Source organism: Rhincodon typus, chromosome 9, assembly GCF_021869965.1.
Source record: "Rhincodon typus isolate 14 chromosome 9, sRhiTyp1.1, whole genome shotgun sequence".
NCBI lineage: Eukaryota > Metazoa > Chordata > Chondrichthyes > Orectolobiformes > Rhincodontidae > Rhincodon > Rhincodon typus.
The window spans coordinates 84,006,419-84,033,096 of NC_063340.1; the positions used below are offsets into that span (position 1 = coordinate 84,006,419).

The window sequence follows — 26,678 nt, forward strand, 5'->3', positions numbered from 1 at the left end:
AGACAAAGGAGTTGCTAACGATCAGGCTGGGAGGGTGAGTAGTTGTTAATGGGGACTGTTAGTGACTAACAACAGGGGGTGTGTAGTGGCAGGCTATGCCTGGTGTGTGGGGTGGGAGGCTGGGACATGGGAGAGTTTAGGCCCTAAAATTAGTGAACTCAATATTGAGTCTGGAGGGCTGTAGGGTCCCCAAGCGGAAAATCAGGTGTTGTTCCTCCAGCTTGCGTTGGGCTTCACTGAACCACTGTAGCAAGCCAGAGACACAGATGTTGGCCAGGGAGCAGGATGGTGCATTGAAGTGGCAGGCAACAGGTAGTTCAGGGTCTTTTTTGCGAGCAGAACGTAGATGTTCTGCGTAGCGGTTGCCAAGTCTACGCTTCGTTTCCCCAATGTAGAGGAGACCACATTGTGAGCAGCAAATGCAGTAGACTAGTGCAGGTGAAGTGTTGCTTCACCTGGAAGGTACGTTTGGGCCCTTGGATTCTGGGGAGGGAGGAGGTAAATGCACAGGTGTTGCACCTTCGCCGGTTACAAGGGAAGGTGCCGTAGGGCTGTGGGGAGGTGTTGGGGTTGAAGGAAGTGTGGACCAGGGTGTCCCAGAGGGAATGGTCCCTGCGGAAGGCGGACAAGGGAGGGGAGGGGAATATGTGTCTGGTGGTGGCATCTTGCTGGAGGTGGTGGAAATGGCGTCTGATGATCTTCTGGATGTGGATGCTGGTGGGATGGTAGGTGAGCATAAGCGGAACCTTATCGCTGTTGCGGGAGGGAAGAGAAGGGGTGAGGGCAGAAGTGCGGGAGATGGGTCGGACCCGGTTGAGGGCCCTGTCGACAACGGAGCTGGGGAATCCTCGGTTGAGGAAGAATGTGGACGTTTCCCTTGTGGAGGCTCCCTTGTCGAAGTTGGCCTCATCTGAACATATGCGACGGAGATGGAGGGACTGAGAGAATGGGATGAAGACATTTCTGTTTGTGGAGCCGTGTTTCCTACATTTCACAAGTCCTTAATTAGCTGTAATGCACATTGAGGTTCAGTAACATGTTATAACAAAAAGGAACAAAAACAGAAAACGCTGGAAAATATACAGGACTTTCAGTACATAGGACAAAGGCAGATTGCTGATTTTGAACTGAAACCTGGTAGCTGTTTTTGGAGACTCTGGGATATTTTCTATCTCAGCTGCCTAGGACCTCCGCTCGAGAGGCTACCTGTAAACATCTCTGCCTCTCTCTGCTCCTTTCTCAGGCACTGGTTGAAGAAAATCTACTTCTTTGATCAAGTTTTAGACCATATGTTCTCATTTTCTTCCTATGTCCTTGGTGTCCGAGTTTGAATTGTACCACTCCTATGAAGCACCTAGGATGCTTTGTCACTGAAAAGTGCTATTCAAGCATGGGTTATTGCTTTTGTAGTAATCATTTTGTAGTAGGACCTTTCAGTTCTCGTGCAGAATTTAGGATGTTTCCCTGTCCTTTTCTCCTCAGTTAGAAAGCAGCTGCTTTTTTGTTTTTGGAGACTCAAGTAACGCATTTTGCTATTGTTGTAGGTAGGAAGCTGACTGAGTCCGAGCGAGTGACCCCCCTCAAAGTCTACAACTGGTTTGCCAATCGCAGGAAGGAGATCAAGAGGAGGGCAAATATTGGTAATGTTGTTGAAGACAATGTGGAGAGGATTTAGTAAAACAGTGTGCTGGAAAGAAAATGCCTGATCTGCAGTCAAACCTGCAAGGAGGTTATAATGTCATTGTTCTTTTAGCTCAGTGTTACAGTAGAATTACATACAGGGCAGAAACTGACTATTTTGACCCACTTTTCATCCTCAGCATCAGCCTGCTCCCATTCCATTGTTCTCGTTTCAGCCTTTCACCATTTTTTTTCTATTCTCTTCCATGTACTCATCTAATTTCCTTTTGAAATACTTGAAGGTATTTGCCTCAGCATTTCCTGAGTTGACAAGTTCCATGTTCTACCTACTTGGATTTATTAGCAACTATATCTTGTATTTATGGACCCTGGTTTTGTATTCTCTCTCAAGCGCAAACATTTGTTTCACATCTGTCCCCTCCAACATATTCAAAGTTTAAAAGTCTCTGAGAGGTCCTCCATTTTCTGAAGGGAAAAATGCTAATCTTTTCAATCTTTCCCGATAGCTGTGATTTCCTACTTCTGGCACCAACCTTAAATCTTACCAGCACCTTCTCTTGTCCTTTTTGTTTGTCTTGTGGATAATAGCATTAATTAAGTTTTCTTCTATTTCTTTTTGACATTTTCTTTGATTATCTTATCTATTCCTTATGCCTGACACCTTTCGCTGAGGTACATGCACCTACAGATAATAGCAGTGTTCCAGTGTCTTGTCCAAATGACATGTGAGCTTAGACTGGGCTTTTGTAGTCCCCATCCAGTGTTCAGTCGTGCATGCTATACAGTGAGAGTATGAACATTGTGATCAAGAACAAAAAGCCTCACTGATGCACACCACCTTCCTTCTAGCCTCGGGGAGTTAAGGTCAATAGTTACGCTCCTTATGCTGCTCCATCAAGAAATTGAAACATGGATTTAGAATTTTTTGACATTGTGTGCCTCACTAAAGCTTACACCATCTCAACAGCAGTGACTCTTTTCTAAAATATTCATTTGCTGAATGTGGGCATTCAGCATTTATTGCCAACCCTAGTTGCCCTTGAGAAGATGGTGGTGAGTTTCCTCCTTGAACCAGTGTAGTTCACTTTCAGGACATTGTAACAGAGGCGACGTCTGGCAGTAATAGTGCTGCAACTTCCTAGCACTGTCAGTACTATTCTGCTGCAGCTGTCCCAGAAATGGAGAGAGTTTTATTATCAAAGCTCTGTCCTCCCACTTTTGGTGGGAACTGACAGTTTTACCTGCATTTAAGCCAATTTTCAGTCTGTTAACACTGTGTTTAAAGACACATTCTCTTATTGCATTTAGATGATTTGCTAAAATGTGTTTTTCTAATCCAGGCAATGTTGGGACAATAGCTTGCGTCACATGCCTGAAAACACAGTGCTTTGCATGTTCCTGTCAATTCCAATCCCAGCTGTTCATGGTCACAGTTTACCCAAACACCTGAGACAGTACCTCTCATTTTAAAAGCAGCCTGCAGGTGTAAGGTGCATTTGTTTTTGTTCCTCTGTTAACCATTTGTAGTTGCTTGCACTTGGGCTTATATTTATTCTGCCAACCAGCGTCCTACACCCAACATGTCATCTTTTTCTGTAGCAGACACTGGGGCTTTCTGGGACACTCCATAAGATGATAAGATATAGGAGCAGAAGTAGGCCATTTGGTCCATCAAGTCCGCTCTGCTGTTCAATCATGGCAGACATGTTTCTCTGCCCCATTTTTCTGCCTTCTCCCTGTAACTTTTGATCCCATTACTCCCCTCAGCGTAGTGTTTATTTTTGGTGTGGCAAGATTATTTTCTTATGGAGAATTTTGCTTTTTCAAAGAAGCAGCAATCCTAGAAACTCATGGCATCGATGTGCAAAGCCCAGGTGGACATTCCAATAGTGACGATATCGATGGGAGTGATTTCCTGGAGCAGGTAGAGAATGTTCTTTATTTTATGTTGGATTGTCAACCCATGTGGAAACTTCAGAAATATTTCCTCTCTTTATTTAAAAGCCCTGTCAGTCAACTGCAAACACCATTTCTTTGCACGAAATCTGTATGAGGAACATCTTCCCATATCCAGTTTTCTTTTGAGCATTACAATCAAACCTGTTTTCATCCCCTTTCAATCAGCACATTCTAGATCACAAAACCAAAACATTGGTTCCTTTCAGCTGGCGTTTTGTATCCAATTCGGGGCACCCCGCTCTTTTTTTTAAAAAAAATGTTTAAAAATTGACGGGCAGGACAATTTCTTCTGCACATCCCTTCTGGTTCTTTAACAAATCATCTTTTAAAAGTCTTTATCCACTGTTTACTGACCCTTACCAGTGGAAACAGTTTGTAATTATTCCCACTATCAAATGTTCTCTTTTCTTTCTGTATTCTAAAGAAAATTCCTCCAAATGTGTCGACATCGCTCAAGTCCCTAGTACCTGATAAGTGGAAATCACTCTGAAACTGAATTGAGAATTCAGATGGAGCTTTTCTTTAAAATAATATTACATACGTGTGTAGTCTTGCTGATCTCTTACCTCGAGTCTCTGCTGTCCCCTTTTCAGATTTTATTTTTTTTCAATCAACCTGTTCAGGTCCTGCATTTCCCCATAATCCTTGATCTTCCCCAACTGATCAGGAATCTAGTTTAGCCTTAAATATATACAAGGACTCTGCCCTGACAGCTCTCTGTGGCCAGGTGTTCCAAAGACACTTAAACCTCTAAGGGAAGAAATTCCTCCTTATCTCAGTCTTAAATTGGCACCCCTTTATTCTAAAACTATGCCGACTAGTCCTACTCCCTTCCCATGAAAGGGAACATCCTCTCAGCATTTACCCTGTCAAGCCCCTTAAGAATCCTATATGTTTCAATAAGATCACCTCTCATTCTTCTAAACTCCAGTGAGTAGTGTCCCAACCTGTTTATCCTTTGCTTGTAAGACAGTCCCTCCATACTGGGAATCATTCTTGTGAGCTTCTTTGAACTGCCCTCAATGAAATAATATCTTGTCTTAAATAGCATGTAATTACACATCTCTGTGGCCATTACACCCTGAGGTGGAGCTAGAGGTAGAGACACTACCATAAAACCTTCTGCAGTCTCCTGTCTCTGAACGCACATTTTAAAAAAAATCAGTTAACGCCCACACCTTTCACCTGCTTACCCTGGACTATCATTGATGTGACATTAGCATACCATTCTGGTAAAACCTCTTTTGAACCCCCTCCATGGCTTTCACATCTTCCTTAAAGTGTGGTGCCCAGAATTGGGAAATATCTCTCCTGCTGAAACCGAGCCAGAGTTTTAGAAATCATGAGTTGATCATCAAATCTGGCAAATTGCAAATGCGCACTTAATTGTGAAAGTTGCAGCCAGTTGCAAAACCTCCAATTTATTCATGTCCTGCCTTCCTGAGAAGGGAAAACGCAGGCTCCTCAAACGTGCCCCCAACTCATGGTTAGAACATCACAACCAGACATCTCCCACCACCAAGTCATCTCTTGCAATAGTCAAAAAAAAATCAGATGAAACTGGAGGCAGTAAATAGTTCTCTAAACTATTTGCCTGTGACTGCTTTAGACTATTGAAACAGTTGTGAGATGCCTACAGTTGGCACCTGCTTCTTGTAGGGTCTTTGGGTAGGTTTACAAGAAGAGGTGAGGACAGCCATGCCAGTCTGTTGTGCTTACTAGTATTAAATGAAAGGTTAACCATTATTACATTTCCTCGGAAGAGGTATGTTCTTGAGTAGCAAAAGTATTTTATTATGTAATGGTCAGATAACAGTTTCTGGTTAACTACATTAACGCTAGGTAAGAGATAGTAACTAGGTCAAGGCTACGTGACTGTAGAAGGCAGAAGTAACAACAAAGTAGAACCAACTGAACTGAGAGATAGCAAGAACTGCAGATGCTGGAGTCTGTGTCAAAATAGTGTGGAGCTGGAGGAACACAGCTGGTCAGGCAGCATCAGAGGAGCAGGAGAGTCGACGCTTTGGGTCGGACCCTTCATTAGGATTGGGGAGGGGGCAGGGAGATGGGAAATAAATAGTGGGAGGAGGGGTGGGGCTGGGGGAAGATAGGCGGGGTTGGCGGTAGGTGGATGCAGGTTTGGGATAGTGGGGATTGGTCAGTGGGAAGGTGGGGCGGATAGGTGTGGAAGATGGACAAGGTTGTGTCAGGTCAAGGAGGCGGGGATGAGAGGGAGGGTTGCACATGGGATAAGGCCGGGGTTGGGGAGATTTTGAAACTGGTGAATTGAAGTAGAAGGACCGCAACCACCGTCCCCACGCCCCCAACACACCTCCATTGATCCAAAATGCCCTCGGTCACATATCTTGTATTTCCCACACTTCTGCCCTCAAACCCCCTACCCCAACAAAAATAAGGACATAGTCCCCCTGGCCCTCACATACCACCCCACCAACCTCCGCATCCAGCACATCATCCTCCACCACTTATGCCACGGGCAATCCAATCCCACCATCATCTGCCTTTCGTATGGACTGCTCACTCCACAACTCCCTCGTCTGCTCCACACTCTCCGCTAGCCTCACCACCCCCGGCACCTTGCCCTGCAAACGCAGGAGGTGCTACACCTGCCCCTGCACCTCTTCCCCTCTCATTCCGTCCAAGGCCCAAGACAAACTTTCCATATCTGACAAGGTTCACCTGTACACCCTCCAACTTGGTCTGCTCTATCCATTGCTCCCGATGTGGCGTCCTCTACATCGGTGAGACCAAGTGCAGACTTGGTGATTGATTTGCGGAGCATCTGCGCTCTGTAAGCCATCATCAACAACACTGTCCAGTTGCCAAACGTTTTAACTCCCCCTCCCACTCCCTGGTTGACATGTCCATCCTGGGCCTCCTCCAGTGTCACAATGACACCACATGCAAATTGGAGGAGCAACACCTCATTCCGCCTCGGGAGCCTACAGCCCCATGACCTGAACCTAGAATTCACCAGTTTCAAAATCTCCCCACCCCCAGCCCTCATCCCATGTCCAACCCTCCCTCTCATCCCTGCCTTCTTGACCTGACACCACCTGTCCTCCATCTTCCACAACTATCTGCCGTACCCTTCCCATTGACCAATCTCCCCAGTCCCTACCCGCATTCACCTATCACAATCCCCCATCTACCTTCCCCCATCTACCTTCACCCGTCTCACCCCTCCTCTCTCTTTATTTCCCAGCTCCCTTTCCCCCTCCCCAGTTCTGAAGAAGGGTCCTGACTTGAAATGTCGACTTTCCAGCTGTATGCTGTATTGACACCAACTGAACTGAGTTCCTTTTCCCAGAATCAGTCCTTGATGTATCAGTACGGGGAGGTATTCCAGAGCTTTCAAGTTGGCCCTTTCAGGCCAAGTACCTTATTCAACAAAAATCAATTCCGGAGATGGCATGGGCCAAACTTTATCTATAAAGATAGCATTTCATTGGCCCCATTGAAAGAACATACCTTCCACATGCATGACTTTAATCCACTTTGCAAATGAACTCTGAGCCTGTGAGGTGGTTTAGCAAACTACTCTAGAGTCAAAGATGATCTGTCATAATCGTCAGGGAAGCTACGTATGTGCCAAACCTTTGACCTTGAAGTTATCCAAAAGAGGACTAACGGCTGTTTGCTTCTCTGATGTGGTTCAAGGATATTTAGGGTCAATTCTATTGCCTCGGTGCTGTCCAAGGATCGGTGATCTCTGTGGCTGTACATTAGTAATATCTACACTAACTGAACACTGCACTGAATTCTTCCCACAGTCTTCTTGTATAATTTCACACTTCAGGAAAAAATGATGGATCATTGCACCAACAAAAAAAGAAAAAAATCAATGTGTAATAGACCAGGAGCTGAGTTGCCCAAGTGAGTGAGTTGGACAATCTAGAAAGGTTCTCGTTTTGATCCCAACTATGTTGTTGAGTTCGCTCTTGGCTGCGACAACAGCTCAGTTATTAAAATCATCTCAACATTTTCGAACAGAGTGGGATATCTGTGAGGATTCCTTTTCCTGATCACCATCCTTTAACCTTGTTGTATTGGGACAGTGGATCAACAAGAGCAGTCAGAACATGCCGACATTCCAAGTGCAGGCTCTTGGCTAGAATGAACATTCACTCAAAGCCACCAGGAGAGAGGAGGGAAGTAGGGAGAGAGAGGCAGAGGTACATTCATGACAGGTTCATAATTCTCCTCATGAATCAAAGTCTTTTTTTCTCCCTCCAAACACAGGATGACAACACGAGCCACAGCGATCCCCAGCAAGATCCTATCTCTTTAGCTGTCGAAATGGCTGCAGTCAATCACACCATCCTGGCATTAGCCAGACAAGGGGGGAGTGAAATAAAGAGAGAGGTGATTGAAGATGACTGAAGCATTGTTGGGAAGGACTGAGATTTGGTACATCATTGGACTGCCCTATCTTTAATGTAATCTCAATATTTGTGTTTTGTTTTGAAACTAGTTAATAGGGTTCTCTTCATCCAGATTGCAGTAAACTATCAGGAAGTGACTTGGACAAAAGTTGTACCTCTCACCCAGAAGTCCTCCATTTTCCTGGTCAAAGCTGCACCTCTGCACTTACCGTCCATCTGTAAACATTCCTAAGGATGCAGTGCACAAGCATGAAGTATTCCTGAGTGCAGCATTCCGGGCGATATGTACTGACCAGCCTGTAACCTCAAAAGAATGCTTCTCAAACCTTTGTTGTAGGTTTGAAGGGCTCTTCCCACTACTCTTGTTTAAGTTGAAGCTTAAAGTAGTCCTGCAAACAGAACCCTGCCTCGGATGTCTGGCCTTGACTGATTCTTCCTACCATGGTTTCGACCTGTAACATCAAACTTTCCCACTTTAAAGTGCACTTTCCTGGGCTGAGTCGCCGAGGTTTGCTGATTATCTGACCTTGATTTTCGCTACCTGTGATGGTTTGGGAAATGAAAAATGCTGATTTGTTCAGAATTACAGACAAGATGTTTCTCCTGTTGGATTGTTGCTAACGAATACTAGAACTGGATATCGCCAAGTTGTTCAGAGGTTCATGGCAGATACAAAAGCATTCCAGTGGCAACCTTTTCATGCTAATTGGGGTCACCAAAAATTACAGACAGTTAGGACATCTGTTAGGAGCCGTTGGTTTGGACAGGTGCAGGCAGTTGCTTGGATATGAAGTCTTTATTGAACTGGGCATTGCTGTAACAAGAGTGTCAGTAGCGCCTTTAATGTACTAACGTGACTGACTCAAGTGAAGTTCAAGCATGAACCTGGTGGAACATCTGATTTGATTGGATTTGTTGTAAGAGTCTGATTGCACATGTAGCCCGGGAGATTGTCCTACATGTTGCACACGGAGAATGTACCCACAACAACTGACAAACCTGATTGACTTGCTCGAATGTTCTCAATTGAACTCTTCTGCAGTAGACTGATGGGAATATCCCCGTTGCCACTGTGCCATTAATGAGCTCTTTTGCATTACACAGGGGTCCATATTTAACTCCAGTTCCTACATGGGCCAAAAAAAATTCTGAAGGGACATTGTGTCTGTCATGTTTTATTTCTGTGCAGTTTTAATAGTAATCAGAGGCAAGTTAAAGCTATTACTTTGTGTATAGTATTTCATTATGCAATGCCCATGTGAATGTGAAACAAAGATATTCCACATGCAGAAGCTTCCACTTGTATGACAACAGAAAACACTGGAGATACAGCCCAACCAGATGAGTATCTGTGCAGAGAGAACCAGGGTTAAAGTTACAGATTGATGACCTTGCTGCAGAACTGGAAAACGATGTAACAAGTTTCTAGTAATGTTGGGATGGAAGGAAGGGACAAACACTACATGAGAACTCCTTGTTTACTTCCACGGGAAGTTTAGCACAAAGGAGTCTGATCCTGGATAACTTTGCAATGTAAGCTGGTAGGAGGATTATAGTTGAGGACCTTGTCAGACTGACTGTCTTATAGTTCAATAGCCTCAGGTATAGGTTGTCTGTGCTGCACAATTGAGAAAGAGTGAATGTGAGGAACTGAAGACAAATGGAACCTTTTCCAACAAGCTTCATCTTCAAGAGAGGAACTGAGAAGGGAACAAATATACCCTGGGAGATGAGGCACAATTATCCATCCGTGTGCACTAGTAAAAGTTTGGCATTTCCAATGGATTTTATTTCATTCTGGCTTGATGTCAAACTCAAATTATGCTCCAGTAAGGAACATGAGGTAAAAGTGGATATGTTTGGGTTATTACAGTGGATGCACTGCCCAGTTGCATTTGCAATTGTGTTATTTTACATTCCTGCTCCTGTCTGATTTCATCCTTAGAATCTAGTGTATGGGTTAGAAACCCAGTTGATCCTAGCTCATCTGAAGTCCCAGTGTAGATTTCCACACTGTCCTATTCCTTGGTAACTTTTGCTATCCATTTTTTGGCTGACTTGTTGGTCATAAAATCAGTTGCGATTGTCACAGTTACAATCGTCAATCTACAGTCCTGGCTTCCTTAGTCTCCCCTGACAACCAATACTCCTTTTGTATAGAATAGTTACAATGCAGGAGATGGTCATTCGGTCTGTTGTATTCATGCTGGCTCTCTGTAAGAACAACTCAACTGGTTTCCCTGCCCTTTCCTTTCCTTGATGGACTTTTTTTTTTAAGTTTTGCTTATCCTATTCCCTTTTGAAATCTTGAATGTGACTCCATCATACACTCAGGCAGTGCATTCCACATCCTAATCACTTGCTACATTTTTTTTCTCATATCTTTAGTTCTTTTTCTCATTCACCATATATCAGTCTTTGATCCTGTCACCAATGGTACCAGTTTCTCTCCTTTCTGAAGACACTAGACCTCTGTCAACTCTCTTCACACCATTGTCTTTGTAGAAGGCTGTTCTCAGCAAACTTGAAGATCTGTCATCCCTGAAAGCATTATCAAATCTTTTCCAAATTCTCCCCAAAGCCTTCATTTCCTTCCAAAGGTATGGTACCAGAGTTGGACAAAATATTGCAGTTGAGATTTAAGGTGTTTTATAAAGGTTCAACATAGTTTACTTGTTTTTGTACTGTATACCTATATTTATAAAGTCTAAGATCTGCTATGTCTTTTTAATTGCTTAGCAACAAACTCTGCCACCGTCAATACTGTGCATGCATGTACCCCCAGGTTTTCTGCTCCTGCCTCCTCTCTACAAGCAGCCATGTTATATTTTATAAAAAAAAGTGTTCAGGTTGGTGGCAACACAGACTATCTCACAAGACCTGTTTTCACATCCCACTTTCTGCCTAGAGTTCGTCAAAGTGACTGTGTACTTCTGTCCAATGTGGTTAAGTACAGTTTGGAACAATGATCCCATAATGACATGTTTGACTCAAGATCCTTTGTCACAGTGACCGGGGATGGGCAGAAAATTTTGGCCATGCCCACATCTTGCAAAGACCATTGAAAAGATAAGCTGCTTTATACAATGGTCGGGCAAATAGAGACTGTGCTTCCTTGATTTGATGTAATTTGTATGCCAGGGCTTGGGCCATTCAGTGAGAGCTGCTGAATGTAATTAATCATCCACGGAGAATGAGTGATAAAAAATATTAACAGGAGCTGGTATTTTCTGTGACCTCAAATTTAGTTGATGGATCAAGGAACATCAGAATTCCAATCCAGGATCTGGCTAGTAGGGCAAGTAGTACAACTGCATGCTACAAATTATGGCATTTAATGCATGCAGTGTGAGCTGCCATTTGAATGCCAGAATTTGCATGAGAAAGCGCTGGGAGGAAATGAACCTAGCAATCTCAAAATGATGAATCCCTGCTTCAATAATCATATACCATTATCAATTGTTATTATGTAACATAGTGGGCATATTAGTTTGGAGCATCACTCCCAGGGATAATAGAAATAATGATTTAAGTAATAGATTCACCTTAGTTTTATATTTACTACAGTTTTCCTGGCTGATCAGTTCAGCTATCAAAGTAAGTGTTTATTTCCCATGCACCCTTTGAGCTAATGCTGCCAAACCTGTAAATAACATGTGGAATAGACACTACTCATTTATGGTTTCATTTGTCTTGTAATAAGTGATGTATTTTTCTGCTAAGCAGAAAGGGAATATTCTTTAGCGTAAACGAAGGATTCAGGTTGATATAATCCTTCCCTGTGTTAGATGTTGTATTTGCTAATTTAGCAGCTGTTCTTGTATTTGTAATACAATTCCACCACCTCCCCTAATACAGGCCTCAAATGTTGTTCACCCAGCAAGATTCTTGCAAAATTAGTTTTCTGTTACTTATCATTTTGCACAGGAGACACTGGACAATGTGTTAGTGCTCTAAGACACCATTTTAATGAGCCATGTTCTTGACTTAAGACACACTGGATTTTTATGAACAGTAATAAACAGATTTTCATGAATTAGATCCCCAAAAGAGCTTCCCTTTCTAAGAGATAAGTACAAAGTACTGTTCCAGAAATTGGCCAGTATTAATTGTAGATGTTATTCTGGAGGAGATTCTGGAGGAGAGCACTTTCACAACCCACTTCAACATAAGAAGCATTTGTATTCGTAGTTGGAGTGTTAAAACAACAACTGTTCATTTCCAGTTAGGATTGTTGGACAAACAACTCCTACCCTTTTGGTTTCTCCATAGTTCTGAGAAACATTGGATCATGAAACTGAAATAGAATGGGGTAGATCCAATTTCAGAAACTGGTGTGGGAATATCAGCAAAGTACTCCGAGTACTTGGTTCCCCTTTAATAACAGATATAAAATCAACCAATCAATTTCTCCCGATTATTGTGAAAAACAAAACTGGCCGGAGATTGGGGAAACGATGCAGAAAAAGATTAGATATCATAACTTGGAATCACAGAAACTTAATGTTTATTGTGTCAGCCAGCCTTTTGTAGGATTAGTTTGTGCAGCCCTGTCTATGTCTCTGCTTCAACCATTAGTAAATACGAAAAATATTCAGTGAGAGAGAAAGCATTTTATCCTCTGCTGTTCTGGTAGTTTTAGTTAGGTGGGGTATGGGGAAAAACAGCAAATGCTGACCAATCAAATTGTATAGGCATGTATGTTTCTGGCCCTACTTCAGCATTGTGGTCTCGGATGAAATTATTTTTAAAAATAAGTTATGATCACTCTTCTGTTCCAAAATCATATGTTTCACCATATCTTAAGTCATTCATTGAAAAAGAAAACGACACTGTCCTGCCCACCCCATTGCTTCCATCAATCAACAGACAAGGAAACCTGCTCCTCATACTCAGGGCAACTAAATTAGGAGAGGCAGCTTTCCCAACAACTCCTGCACATCACCACCTTCCCGTTCGTAGCAGTGAGTATAGTCAGAACCACCCAAGCCTGAGATTATATTTGAATGCAGATTCACACTCGGACTAGACTGTTGTTCCATTGCTGCTGGGACCTATTTCTCAACTTTTTAAGCAATGGGGACAGTGAGAGATGTCAGCAAGCTGTCCTTAAGGCAGACTATATACTCATAGACTGCCATTGTGATTCTACTTTTTTTTTGGAAGTGTCATTGTTTATAATGGGTCTCTCTTCACTCCAAAACAATGGAGGAAATGTCAGATTACATCCCACTGCTGCTTATTCAGCTGTACAGGTGCGAACTCTGGAAATGACAACCACTGAGCATCGGCTGTGGAGGAAATGAATGCTTGTGGATGTAGTGCCAATCAAGTGGGCTGCTTTGTCCTGGATGGTGTCAAGCTTCTTGAATGTTGTTGGGGCTGCACTCATCCAGGCAAATGGGGAGTATTCCATCACACTCCTGACTTGTGCCTTGTAGATGGTCAACAGGCTTTCAGGAGTCAGGAGGTGAGTTACTCACTGCAGTATTCCTAGCTTCTGGCCTGCTCTTGTAGCCTCTGTGTTAATGTGGTGAGTCCAGTTGAGTCTCTAGTCAATGATAACATCCAGGATGTTGATATTGGAGAATTCAGTGATGATAACATTGAATTTCAAGGGTCGGTGGTTAGATTGTCTCTTATTGGTGATGGTCATAGCCTGGCATTTGTGTGGCACGAATGTTACTTGCCACTTGTCATCCTAAGCCTGGATATTGTCCAGATCTTGTTGCATTTGAACATGGACTGCTTCAGAATCTGAGGAGTCATGAATGGTGCTGAACATTGTGCAATCATCAGCGAACATCCCCACTTCTGACCTGATGATGGAGGGAAGGTAAACAGCTGAAGATGGTTGTGCCTAGGACACTACCCTGAGGAATTTCTGCAGAGATGTCTGGGAGCTGAGATGATTGACCTCCAACAACCACAACCATCTTCCTACCTGTAAGGTATTACTACACCCACTGGAGAGTTTGCCCTGAAATCTATTAATTCCAGTTTTGCCAGGGCTTCTCGATGCCACACTGTCGAATGCAGCCTTGCCATCAAGGGATGTCACTCTCACCTCTCCTCTGGAATTCAGCTCTTTTGTCCATGTTTGAAACAAGACTGTAATGTGGCTCTGGCAGAACCCAAACTGGGTGTCGCTGAGCAGGTGCTCTTTGATAGTACTGTTGATGACACCTTCCATCATTTTACTGATGATCAAAAGTAGACTGATGGGACAGTAATTGGCCAGGTTGGATTTGTCCTAGTTTTTGTGTACAGGACATACTTGGGCAATTTTTCACATTGTTGGGTAGATACCAGTGTTGTGACTGTATTGGAACAGCTTGGCTAGGGGAGTGGCAAGTTCAGTTGTATGGAGTACAGTTAGTCAGTACTATTGCTGGAATGTTGTCAGGACCGGTAGCCTTTGCAGTATCCAAGTGTCTCCAACCGTTTATTGATATCACGTGGAGTGAATCGAACTGGCTGAAGACTGGTATCCGTAATGCTGGGGACCACTGGAGGAGGCCGAGGTAGAGCAGACGCTCAATACTTCTGCCTTATCTTTTGCACTGATGTGCTGGGCTCTTCCATCATCGAGGATGGGGATATTTGTGGAGCCACCTCCTCCAGTGAGTTGTTTAATTGTCCACCACCATTCACAACTGGATGTGGCAGGACTGCAGAGCTTAGATCTGATCCATTGTTTGTGGGATCGGTTAGCCATGTCTATCACTTGCTGCTTTCGCTGTTTGGTGGCTTCACCAGGTTGATACCTCATCTTCAGGTATGCCTGGTGCTGCTCCTGGTATGCCCTCCTGCACTCTCCATTGAACCAGGGTTGATCCCCTGGCTTGATGGTAATGGTTTGAGTGGAGGATATGCCAGACTGAGGTTACAGATTGTGCTAGTGTACAATTTTGCTGCTGTTGATGGCCCACAGCACCTCTTGGCTGCCCAGTCTTAAGTTGCGAGATCTGGGCAAAGTCTGTCCCATTTAGCACGGTGATAGTACCACACAACACAATGAAAGTTATTCTTAATGTGAAGGCGGGACTTCATCTCCACAAGGACTGTGTGATGGTCAATCTTACATCTGTCATGACAGTATTGGTAACTGCAGCTGGCAGATTACTAAGAATAAGATCAGATATGTTTTTCCCTCTTGTTGGTTCCCTCACCACCTGTCACAGACCCAGTCTAGCAGCTATGTCCTTTAGGACCCGACCGGCTCGAACAGTAGTACTGTTGCTGAGCCACTCTTGGTGGTGGACATTGAAATCCCCCACCCAGAGTACATTTTGTGCTCTTTGCCATCCTCGGTGCTTCCTCTAAGTGTTGTTCAACATTGAGGAGTACTGATTTGTCAGCTGAGGGAGGACGGTATGTGGTAATCAGCAGGAGGTTTCCTTGCCCATGTTTAACTGAAGCCATGAGACTTCATGGGGTCCGGAGTCAATGTTGAGGACTCCTACAGCAACACCCTCCCAACTGTATACCACTGTGCTGCCACCTCTACTGAGTCTGTCCTACTGGTGGGACAGGACTTATCCAGGGATGGCGATGGTGTCTGCAACAGTCATACTCAGAATCATATCTTACAGACTAGTCTCTGAGACAGCTCTCCCAATTTTGGCACTAACCCCCAGATGTTAGTGAGGAGGACTTTGCAGGGTCAACAGGGCTGTTTCTGCTGTTGTCTTTTCCAGTGCAGTGTGTACGATCTACAAGATGCACTACAGAAATTCACCAAAGATCCCCAGACAATACCTTCCAAACCCACGACCACTTCCATCTAGAAGGACAAGGGCAGCAGACATTGGGAACACCACTACCTGCAAGTTCCCTTTCAAGCCACTCACCATCCTGATTTGGAAATATATCACCGTTCCTTTGCTGGCATTCCCTCCCTAATAGCATTGTGGGTCAATGTACAGCAGGAGGACTGCAGTAATTCAAGAAGGCAGCTCACCACCAACTTCTCAAGGGCAACTAGGAACTGACACCCACATCTCACAAATGAATATGAAAAAACTGAGTTTATAAAATTATGCATGTTTCAAATAAACTGCCAAGTTTTCATGACAAATTTATTCCAGAATGCACATCTTTTTTCTTTAAAGTGTAAAATAATTCATGAGTTTGCAGGGGAGCAATTTAAGTATGACTTTGACAAATAGGGAACACGTGGCTATTCACTACTACTCTACCCTTTGGAGTTTAGAAGATCTAGATATCATCTTATTGAAATGTACAAGATTCTGAGTGGGGGATTTGATGGGTAAATTCTGACAGAATGCATCCCTCAGGTGAGAGACCAGAACTAAGTGACAGAATTTCAAATTATGACATCTCCCGTGTAAGACAGAGGGGGAGGAAGAATTTTCTAAGGGGCATGAAGTTCTTTGGCATTCTGTCATTGATAACAGTGGAGGCTGGATCATTGACTCATTTGTCAATCAAAAATCAGGCTGCACCTCCATATTCAAAAGTCACAGGGTAGGTAACAAAGCGGAGGTCAGGCCACAATCGTATCAGTCATCCATGATCTTACCAGAGCAGGCTCAAGGGGCCAAATAGCCCACTGCTGCTCCTATTCAGTTTATTCTAGTATACTTCCAATTCTGATTGCCTTTCAAAGCCTTGCTCTGGAATTTGGTTTTTGTTCTCCCCACCACCCCCCCCAAACTTCTCACAGCCAGGTTGGAAGAGATGCACAATGCTAGTTATGAATAAAAACTCACATTCCAGGTTTGTTTTGGGTGAGTGGAAGGAATGATGCAGGAAATGGGGCAGTTCTGCACTGAAATAACCTATTGATTTCCAAACTGGAAGGTGGACAGAATAATCTTAAAGCCTTAGACTACTTTTTCAAATAACTATATACAAAGCAGCAGAAGATGTATTTTCATTTGAGTTCTGGATTAGTGCCTTTTTTGGACAGTAGACTGTTCTGCAAAAAATGTTATGCTTTTTGTACAGTTGTTTTAAGAAATTATTTTTTAAAATTTGTGTTAAATCTCTGTATTGTATAAGTAGGAAAAAATAAACTATACATTGTGCTGCATTCGATGTCTTTGGTGTTTTGAAATGGTTTCCTTAGGATGTTCATGAAGGGGAACAAAAAAATGCTCACTTTGGACAATAAGGGTACCAGTTAAAAATGCAAACATCGCTATTTCAATGATCTAATTGGCCTACTCCTGATTTTGCTTGCTTTGCAAGTTTTTCTTTTACAGCTCCAAGAGGAGATACACAGTACTATTCATGAACAGAGCCCCACACTTTCCAAGTTTACTTTGAGTTGGGTGGATGTAGTAAATATAGGCGATCAACCTATACACAGGTGCTTACTGTTGCACTGACATGTAGGAAATTCAGAAACCTATTCCCGCCCAGTCGAAGTCATCCATTCTTGAACCAGCTGTGTTTCAAATTCCCGTTGTGTAGGTTTTTCCTACTGCTGTTCAACTTTGACTAACTTCTTTTACACCCTAAGTTTAGAATTTATTTCTTTTGATTATCTTGAACACATTCTTGCTGTAAGGGCCCCAAAGGAATATTCTGTGAAAAGATTAAGATCACCTCCGTGGCATTCCATTACAATTATTATAATCCACAATTTCATCTTTTGGCAACAAAATAAATTTGCTCTCTCTCATTTGATGATTCAGATACTCTGGGTTTTGGCCATTTGATTACCACACAGAAATCGTTTGAAAATGAATTTAAAATGCACAGAGGTCAGGCAGCATCTATCAAGAGAGAGGGGCTTGATGTTTCTGGTTGATCACTTTTTAGCACAACAAACATTAACCCTCCTTTCTCCACAGATGTGAGCTGGCCTGCTATGTGAGGACAGCATTTTGTTCTTTCTTTAGAATTAGATTTACGGTAACTCAGGTGTAGTGCTCTACGTTTACCTATTCTGCATGTTATTACTTATAACTTTATAAAGCCCCACCCAGAATGTTCCTTGTAACTCCAGCAATATTACAGAATATCAAGGTAAGCAGAGTTTGTACATTAATTTGTATTTATTGCTCATTGTTCAGCCAGAAGTAACAAGTAGTATTATACAGATTAAAATTTAAGTACATGAGACATGCGGATGACAAAGCACCTTTGGATTTCATTGAGCCCTTAAAGACATTCAAAATTACACATTGTGCTTTTTATATACAAACGCAGCACATATACAGGTTGCCAACCAGCTACAGAACCTTGTGCATACTTCCCACTAGACTGCAAAAAATTAGTGTTAAATTAAAACCTTTCCTGGGCTTTACAACCTCTGAGCTTCAGTTAGAACTGAGAGGTCAGTGTTTATTCATACATAAAATGAGAATCAGTAGTTAGAATTTAATTTTTAAAAATGATCGTTGTATGATTAAACCCAAGAGGTATGATACATTTCTGCTCCAGAGAGCTGCAAACATGATAAATAAATGATTGTATTTTAATTGATTGAGGCAAGTCAGTTGCCACAAATATTATTGCAATTGCATACCTACTTTGTTTTACATATCCCATAACTCCCATATTTATAAAATAGAATTTGTGATAGAAAAATCCAGTGTTTGGACCCAGTACACTCAAAATCACGGGATGTCAGCTCAAAACAAAAGCCCATGTCTGAAGAAGGGTCCAGGCCCGAAACGTCAGCCTTCCTACTCATCTGATGCTGCTTGGCCTGCTGTGTTCTCCAGCATCTGCAGTTCCTACTATCTCTGAAACTTACTCTGTAACAAGCATTCCCAACTGCACTGACACCATGTAGGAACATCAGACTTTTCTTATGGTCGGAATCATCCAGCCTTGAACCAGATGTAAAAATTGAACTCATCCTTTGACTCTGTTTATTTCTACTGCTGATCATCCTTTGAGTAAATGTTCTGTAACAGGTTTGGAATTTAAAATTAAACTAAAATATTAAAATTTACACTCTTGAACTGGCCTTGAAGGAATATACTGGGTATTTCTGTAGTTTGAGAGCTAGTAACATTAATTCTGTTAAAGATTTGACATAATGACAATGTTAAAAGGTATCTAAACACTTATCATTGTATTGTCCCAAATATTTTTAAATTTTTACACAGCATTTACAACATTAATTTGACTTAAAATACTCAATTACACTGCATGTTAACCCCAAAGTCATCATTTCAAACCTTAATTTTATGGAATTGAGTTCTCTTTCAACTAAAGGAATTAAAGCCAGAGTTTACATGAGAGAGATAGGTGTGACATTGGTCAAGTTAATTACTACCAACCATTCACACATTTGTAATACAAACAGAACAAATCTTGGTAGTAGAGCATAGAAAACCACACTCACTTGAAAAAACAAACATTAAACCTGGGTTAAAGTTGTTGAGTTTGTGTGTTCTGTTCTTTTCAGCTTCTCCACTGTTCCTGGATATTCTAGTCAAACATGTCAATGTTTGGTTCATGAATAAAAAAAGTGTTATCAATTTGTTTTTCAGCCACAATCTGCTGGAAGTTAACACAATCAATAAATTATCTAACTATTGTGTAACTGTACCTTTGTCTGGCATTTTTGAAACATGTACAGGCAGCAAATTTGAGTTGTACTACCAAGAGTGTGTTGCAAAAGTAAATCTGGTCAGCCACAAAGGAACTCTGAACCTAAAGTACATGTGGAACTTCATTCCAGGGCAACTCACTTTTAACATGCACCAAAAAGCAGTAATATAACAGATGAGGCCGTTAATGGTGTAAAACTGGCAGTGTTTTCCACGACTGCTATCGTTATGGTCTACTTCAGAAAGAGTGCATGTACATTAGGCATCAAAATCACTTTCAACCAGTGCAGAGGTTAAGGGGATAGCAATGGCCTAGTGGTATTATCACTGTACCGAGACACAGACAATGTTCTGTGGACCTGAGTTCAAATCTTCCAAAGCAGATGATGGAATTTGAATTCAATTTAAAAAAAGCTAGATTAAGAGGCTAATGGTGACCAGGAATCCATTGTTGATTGTCAGGAAAAACTCATCTGGTTCACTGATGAAGGAAACTGCCATCCTTACCTGATCTGGCCTACATGCGACTCCAGACCCACAGCAATGTGGTTGACCCTTAAGAATTAGGAATGGGCAATCAATGCTGCCTAGCCAGTGATACCCTCATCCCGTGAATGAATAAAGAAATCAATTGTTGTATTGATAGTATTCATGCATTATTTGAACACGTTAAAAACATGTACATACAGTTTGGTTTCCGAGTGTTACTTCACTCAGAGATAGTAAGAACTGCAGTTCTTACTATCTCTGAGTGAATTATAACCCCACTGCGAAGCCTCTTCTAGGGATGCCCACCTTGAAGAAGTTATCCTCTTCCCTCCGGAAAGACCTCAGTGGATCTCTCTCCTACTGCAACCCTCTGGTAACCTCTTCAGCCTAACTTCTCTGATGCTTCCTGGCCTGCTGTGTTCCTCCAGCTCCACACTGTGTTATCCTTGGTTTCAGAGTGTTTTTTGTTTAATAGTTTTGAGTTTTTTTTTTGAGGAAGCTGTCTGCTGATGTATTGGTGCTGTAGTAAACAAGGTGCTGAGCTCCATACTTTCACTTAGCAGCACACAAATGCCAAGAAGTTGATGGATTTGTTGCAAAAATTATATTTATATTGATAAAATTTATTGTTACTTTAAAAAACACTAATTACATTACCATTTCATCTTTTGGTAATTTAAAAAATGGTGGATCATTCTGATTTGGTCTCTGTATTCTAATTTAATTCAGCTTTGATTCAAATACAAGAAAATGTGATTAACAGAAGTGACTCATTCTTTGTGCTATCATTGCTCATCTTCCTCCTCCATTGTACCCAAAAATCTTTCCTTCAGTGACATATCATATCTCATAAGGATTAAGGCAAAAGTAACTCAGGCTGCCTATTTGCTGCAGGCAATATCTTAAACATACCCAGTGGGAAGTAAGTATTCAGAGAAATTTTTCTCCCAGAACAAACCCATTTAATTTCATTAATAAAATGTCCATTATAGGTGTGCAAAATAATTAAGTGTGCCAACCAATACCTCCAGTTACACCAACATTCTCGAATGATACTTGGAGCAATAAAAGTGGCTAATTAATACCTCATTTTAAATTTTTAAGTGACTGAATAGTAGAATATTATATGCGACAAAATTATTTCTACCTCATGGTTCCTCCCGAGTCAAACATTAGGAAATGGGAGTTCAAATGCTACACTGTCGTGGCAAGACATAACTTGGTCATTCTACACTTCCAAGAGCTGTAACTGGGCTGGATAATTTCACCACAACAATTTGCCAAAGCTCTCTTCCCCCAACTGCCCAAGAAACTAAAAGACAATTATAGCTCGTTTAATATTTTTTGAACCCCGATTGAACATTGCTAGGAGGCTTTGCTCCTCTGCTACAAGAAGTCCATTACATAGAGTCTTGATATATCAAGACCTCAACATACTGCCCATACACCAATACATAGAGTAATTGACAAGCCTAATTAACGTCCATAAGACATTTCAATCTGGATTTGATTTAAAGGAAATGGACTAAATATGTATAAATAAAAAATACAAAATCTTCAAAAATTAACATAAAAGTTGTTAGATTTGAACGCACATTTGATAAACATATACATCAGATGTGTGTTAAATTGCTAATTTAGTGATTAAAATTTGAAAACCAGTCCAAAAACTTTACTCAAAGCTTCACATGATATGCTACAGGTGGCTGCAGCAGACCAGTAGTAGTTCTGGAGAAAATGGAAACTTTGCATAAACATCCAACAAACCAAATGGCTACATGGAGTAATACGCAACCTCCACTGAGCCAACTTGAAAACCAGGAAGTGTATTAATCTGCCTGTCACTCTTACAAACAATTAAAATGGCAGAATCTTCTACATGCTCTTTAAAAGAAAAATGCTCTAACAAGTTGAATCCTGTGTTAAAATAGTACATATTAATTTAGTGCAATTTGTATTCAGGGAAAGAGCCGGCTAGAAAATTTACCAGTGGATGCCTAAACTCATACAGATCTGTACCATTTCCTTTCCCTTTCCATGCAAGGTAAAGAGCCCGTTACAAGGGAAATTGGCATACAGAGCAGTTGTTTTATAACTACATTCGCAGCGATTACCAGCACTTTGTGAACCAAAAGAACTAGACAAGGTGTGTAAATATTTTTAATCAACCTGTTTGGATATGATTTGACATACCTCTGGGGGTGGCTGGGACTTTAACCCTGATCATCTGGCTCAGAGGTAGTGACACTACCACTGCACCAAGGTGTAATCTGTTGCAAATTGGTTCCCAGTACTTCCATGCTCTCACCAACAGGGTGGAAGTATCCAAACAATTTGCCCTTGTTACAGGTGTATGTGGGTGTGCTTTGTTATAAAAACCCAATGGACAAATTTTAAACACAAGCTACATGAAGATTCGGTCCCCACTCTCTTCAGAAGCTGCTCAGCTAAATTTAATCCGACTGGTGCTAGGAAATAAGAGGGGACTGATTAGGTTACAGATAAGAACAGGATACATAGTTACAGAATTCAGGTCTCCCAAGTTCTACCACCTGCAAATTACTTCGAGAATAACTTCTATGGTGTTTACAGAGTCAAAATTGGCAAATGAGTTCCCTACAGAAATTAAGTTTAAAAAGAAAGAAATCAGACCACCTAGGCCAAATCATAAATAAATCATACTCAACTTGAAACATTAAATCTCTCTCCACAAATGCTGTCAAGTTCCTCCAGCACTTGATTTTAGATTCCCAACATATTACCAAATCATACTTCTTGCCCTCTCTCAAAAAGATATCAAAAATACAATAATCAGATTTACCTTTGAACTCTAGCAGCAAAACCATTTATCAAGTTCAACAATTCAGCCAATTTAAGTCATTCAAGTAGTGCTTACAATATTCCAACACAGACTAAGAGGTGCTCAATAATTCAGTAAAATAGTAAAACACAGGAAAACACATCACACATCAATGTCCGTGTGTAATTCACAAGGCAAAGGTATGAAACTGGAGAAAGACCACACAATCCATATTTCATAGCCTGTGCATTATCTACCTTATCTTGTCGAAATCTCGTAAGACTTGCACCCAGATTCACCATGATGATCAAGAAGAAATGAAGCAAAATGGTTTACTATTCCTCCTTGCTCAAATTGACAGTATTTGCTGCTGACCTACTGACAACGTTCCTGCTCCCCATCAACTTAAAGGAGCCTAAGCATTTAAGATTGTTTTGCAGTTGAGCTCATGCATTGGCAACCCAAATCCAAAATAATCAGGTAAAGAACAAGGCACATTTCAGAGCTATGGCAGATACCAAGAATTCTGATTGCTGGTCAGTAAAGCAGGAGCTGTCCATCAGTATGCCACATTTGGAGAACCTGTTTGCTACATCGGGCAACTGCTGCCCAAGAGTTCAAGATGTAAACCTAAACATCACAACCGAGAAAACAACTGATGAAATTACAAGACAAGATGAATTGGAAATACAGTCTGTTCTGATATAACGTGATAGCTGCGTCCTCGTGCGATCTCGCTTTATAAAAAAAAATCGCGCAGTAGCTGCGCTGTTTAAACCAACGGAGCCGGAATCGCATTATAGCCAATACAAGTAAGGAAAGTTCGCGGTCTAAGTTCTTCAATCGGTTAAAGCAGCCCGCGTTATAGCAGAACTGACCGGACGCAGCAGGCACAACAGCATTCTAATTAGGAACAAGTTGTAATTTCAGGTAGAAAACACTAGCCAGAGATGGTGCAATGTCCGTTGTAGATATTAAACGGTGGTGAACTTCCTGGCTTAATTATGACTGGTTGGTTCTCGTTCCCTTTCTTCGGTTCCACAAAGATGTTCACTTATCCGCTTCCAGTTCTGACAATGTTTCAATTCTTGACCCATTAATCAAGTCTCTCCTCTTTTTGGGTTTCTTCTCAATATTGTGTACCCAATGCAATGCTTATTCAAAAGTATTATTTGATCATCGAGAATACATCAAGAAACTTTGAAATGTTAGATTACATAAAATTAAGGTTCTTTCATTGCTTCTACAGCGGTAATGCCTGCCCCAACATTGTGGCCAATTACAAATTTGTTAAGAATTTTCAGTAAATCAGGGAGTTTCTGTTCCTGTAAAAGACCCAATAGAATTACTACCCTGCTTTACAAAAAAACTTGTAAAGTTAATTACACCAACACCTGCATAGTTCATGTAATGCATTTTTAAAATCATCACAGTAGAAATGGTCTGATGAAACAGAACTTTCAGAAATCTGGTTTCATTGATCAACAATGCTGTTCTAATTGGTACTGCCAAATGTACAAACATGATTCTGAGGTTTAATACAGTCAAGTGGTTGAAAATCCCATCTTTCCCAACTATTTGGAACCCTCTTCATTTAAGTCCCTGAATACTTCAAAATATTTCTCACAATCCCAGCAGACCAGTTAAAATACATTGCTTTGCATTGCATAGGGAAAGAACTTAAATTTCCACCATTACTGGTTAAAAAACACAGATTCCCGGGTCCCAATAGAAGGAGCTTCCACCAGTGGAAGCATGCTGGTGGCAAACTGCACCTTCCCGGAACTGCTGTGTTCTCCCACCCTTTTCCTGTGGCCCACATATCAGCGAACTGTTGAGGCCTAACAGTAGGAAAGGAATGGGACCACAACCTCAACTTGGCACAGACCTCTCAGCAAAGACTTTGAAACCCTCTGCTCTGCTCAAAATCCCCCAGAACTAAAATCAGACCTGATTCAAGGCGAAAACAAAGTACTGGAATAAAACAATTCAGTGACCAATGTCACAGGTGCAGGTGGCGGTGGTGCATGGACACTTTCATCACCCAACGAGGACGACTGCAGGCAGCTCAGCACAATAGAAATGTGAAGTCAAACTTTGACAATACAAAAGCTTATGTGAATCATAAATATTTTTACAGCATACATTCAGTAATTCATAAGCCATTCAGGCACGGTTTGACAATCGACTAAATTGAAGCAAGAAAATGAAATGATGTTACAGCTGGAAGATAAGTGAACATGGCAGGTAGAAAGAAGAACATTAAGTGAGAGTGTTCCAGGGTAGGGTAGTGAATGGGTCTCCTTGGGACAGAGGTTATTGAGGAAAGGCACCACTGGGTTCAGGTTAAAAGGAGTTTGCCATGGATGTCCAGTTCCAAAGCCTTACCAGTTAGGTCTAAACATAACCATGCACTGGCTGATTTCTCACGAAGGTTTTTGTTCAGCAGACCAGGATTTCCTATACTCACTCTTTCTTGGAGTCCTGTCACCTGATCGGAGTCCCATTCCTCCTTCAGATTTGGCCATTGCAGTGAGAGCTGACAAGTTTGGGTTAGACTTGGAAAAGTTCCCGCTCCTCCGATTCTCTGAATTTGCAGCCAGCTGTGTCCGGAGGCCGGTGCTGCGCCGTTTCGCTGAACCAGTGGCTTTTGCAACTCTGTTTGGCCTGACTAACACTCCGTAGCCTGGATTACATCGGAAATACTGCTTTCCACAAACTGAACCGTCGTTCTTTCCTGAAACATAACAAAAGTGTTTTTAAGAACTTTAAACTTAAAGCAAATTGTGAAAACATTCAGATAGTAAGCTAACACCCAGGAACTAGGCCCATGAAATGATGAGATAGGCAAGATTTAACTTTCTCCATTAGACGGCTTCACTAAAGGGTTATGGGGAAAAGGCAGGAAAGTGGACATGAGGAACGTCAGATCAGCCATGATCCTTTTGAATCATGAAACAGAATCAAGGGAATCAACGACCTACTCCTGTTTATGGTTTTATGGTCTAAAAGATGACGTGAAGAGGGAGAGGTGAATCTTTAAACCCCACCGTGACTTCAGAATAGCAAAATACCTTGGAGCTTTTCTCCACAAGGTACTCTTACACAATGAAATGATTGGTCAAGGACAGCACTGGTCCAAAACAGGTCACAGCCACAATCTTCCAGAACAGGATGAAAGGAACATAGTACACCTGACCTTTTATTTCAACTCCAGGGAGAAAACACCACAAAAAAGGGATGAACTTCTCACAATGGAGCTAATCTCAAGAATTAAAACAAATCACTCTCCCAGCTCTTTGGATTTATCTCATGGTTGGTTCAAAGCAAGAGAGTGTGCAAAAATTGCAAAACCATTGAGATGAACAGGTCCCTCTTTTCATCTTCACCCATGGAAAGAAAGATGATGGGTCAAATTTCCTTACGCAAAGAAATGTTGGAACAATGGGACAGTTTGTAGAGAGTGGCTGAGACAGAGATCACTGAGCATTCTCAGGGAGAATTGGATAAATATTTGAAGCAAAAGGAAGACATAGGGTCATAGGTGAAGGCAAAGGAGTGGACATTTTAAAGATAATAAACTACAGTAACTCCTCCTGTGCTGTGAGTCTGTCTAACTTCCATTTCAGCTTTCACATCACCCAAAGCTAGCATGATCCATGCTGGAAGTACAGAACATCAGTCAATACTGCATTTGCCATACAGAACTAGAGTCGTTTATGAACTTACATTGTGGTGTGTAACTTGGAGCAGAAATGAAATTTTTACATACTGAATGATAGGCAAAATTACAGCAAATAAGATACAACAAAATAATTTTATAGAAATGCTGTTGACCCACATGCT

General features: G+C 41.7%; 1 protein-coding gene and 1 long non-coding RNA gene across 3 annotated transcripts in view; one reads left to right on the forward strand and one right to left on the reverse strand.

Annotated features, from left to right (window-relative positions):
* Positions 1-1,458: 1,458 nt before the first annotated feature.
* On the forward strand, positions 1,459-17,064 carry LOC109913685. 2 transcript variants are annotated; one of them, XR_002258337.2, is made up of 3 exons: positions 1,459-1,640; positions 3,471-3,565; positions 7,864-17,064. It is a non-coding gene; the product is annotated as an uncharacterized LOC109913685 (long non-coding RNA). The 2 variants fall into 2 exon arrangements; XR_002258336.2 differs by having other exon boundaries at positions 3,474-3,565.
* A 4,286-nt stretch (positions 17,065-21,350) lies between these two features.
* LOC109924814 (kinesin-like protein KIF13B) overlaps positions 21,351-26,678 on the reverse strand; it is a 159,975-nt gene continuing 154,647 nt past the window's right edge. Inside the window, exon 36 of the mRNA XM_048601378.1 lies at positions 21,351-25,569. Coding sequence (XP_048457335.1) covers positions 25,259-25,569 — 311 coding nt within the window. The 3' untranslated portion in view covers positions 21,351-25,258. The remainder of the gene's footprint in view (positions 25,570-26,678) is intronic.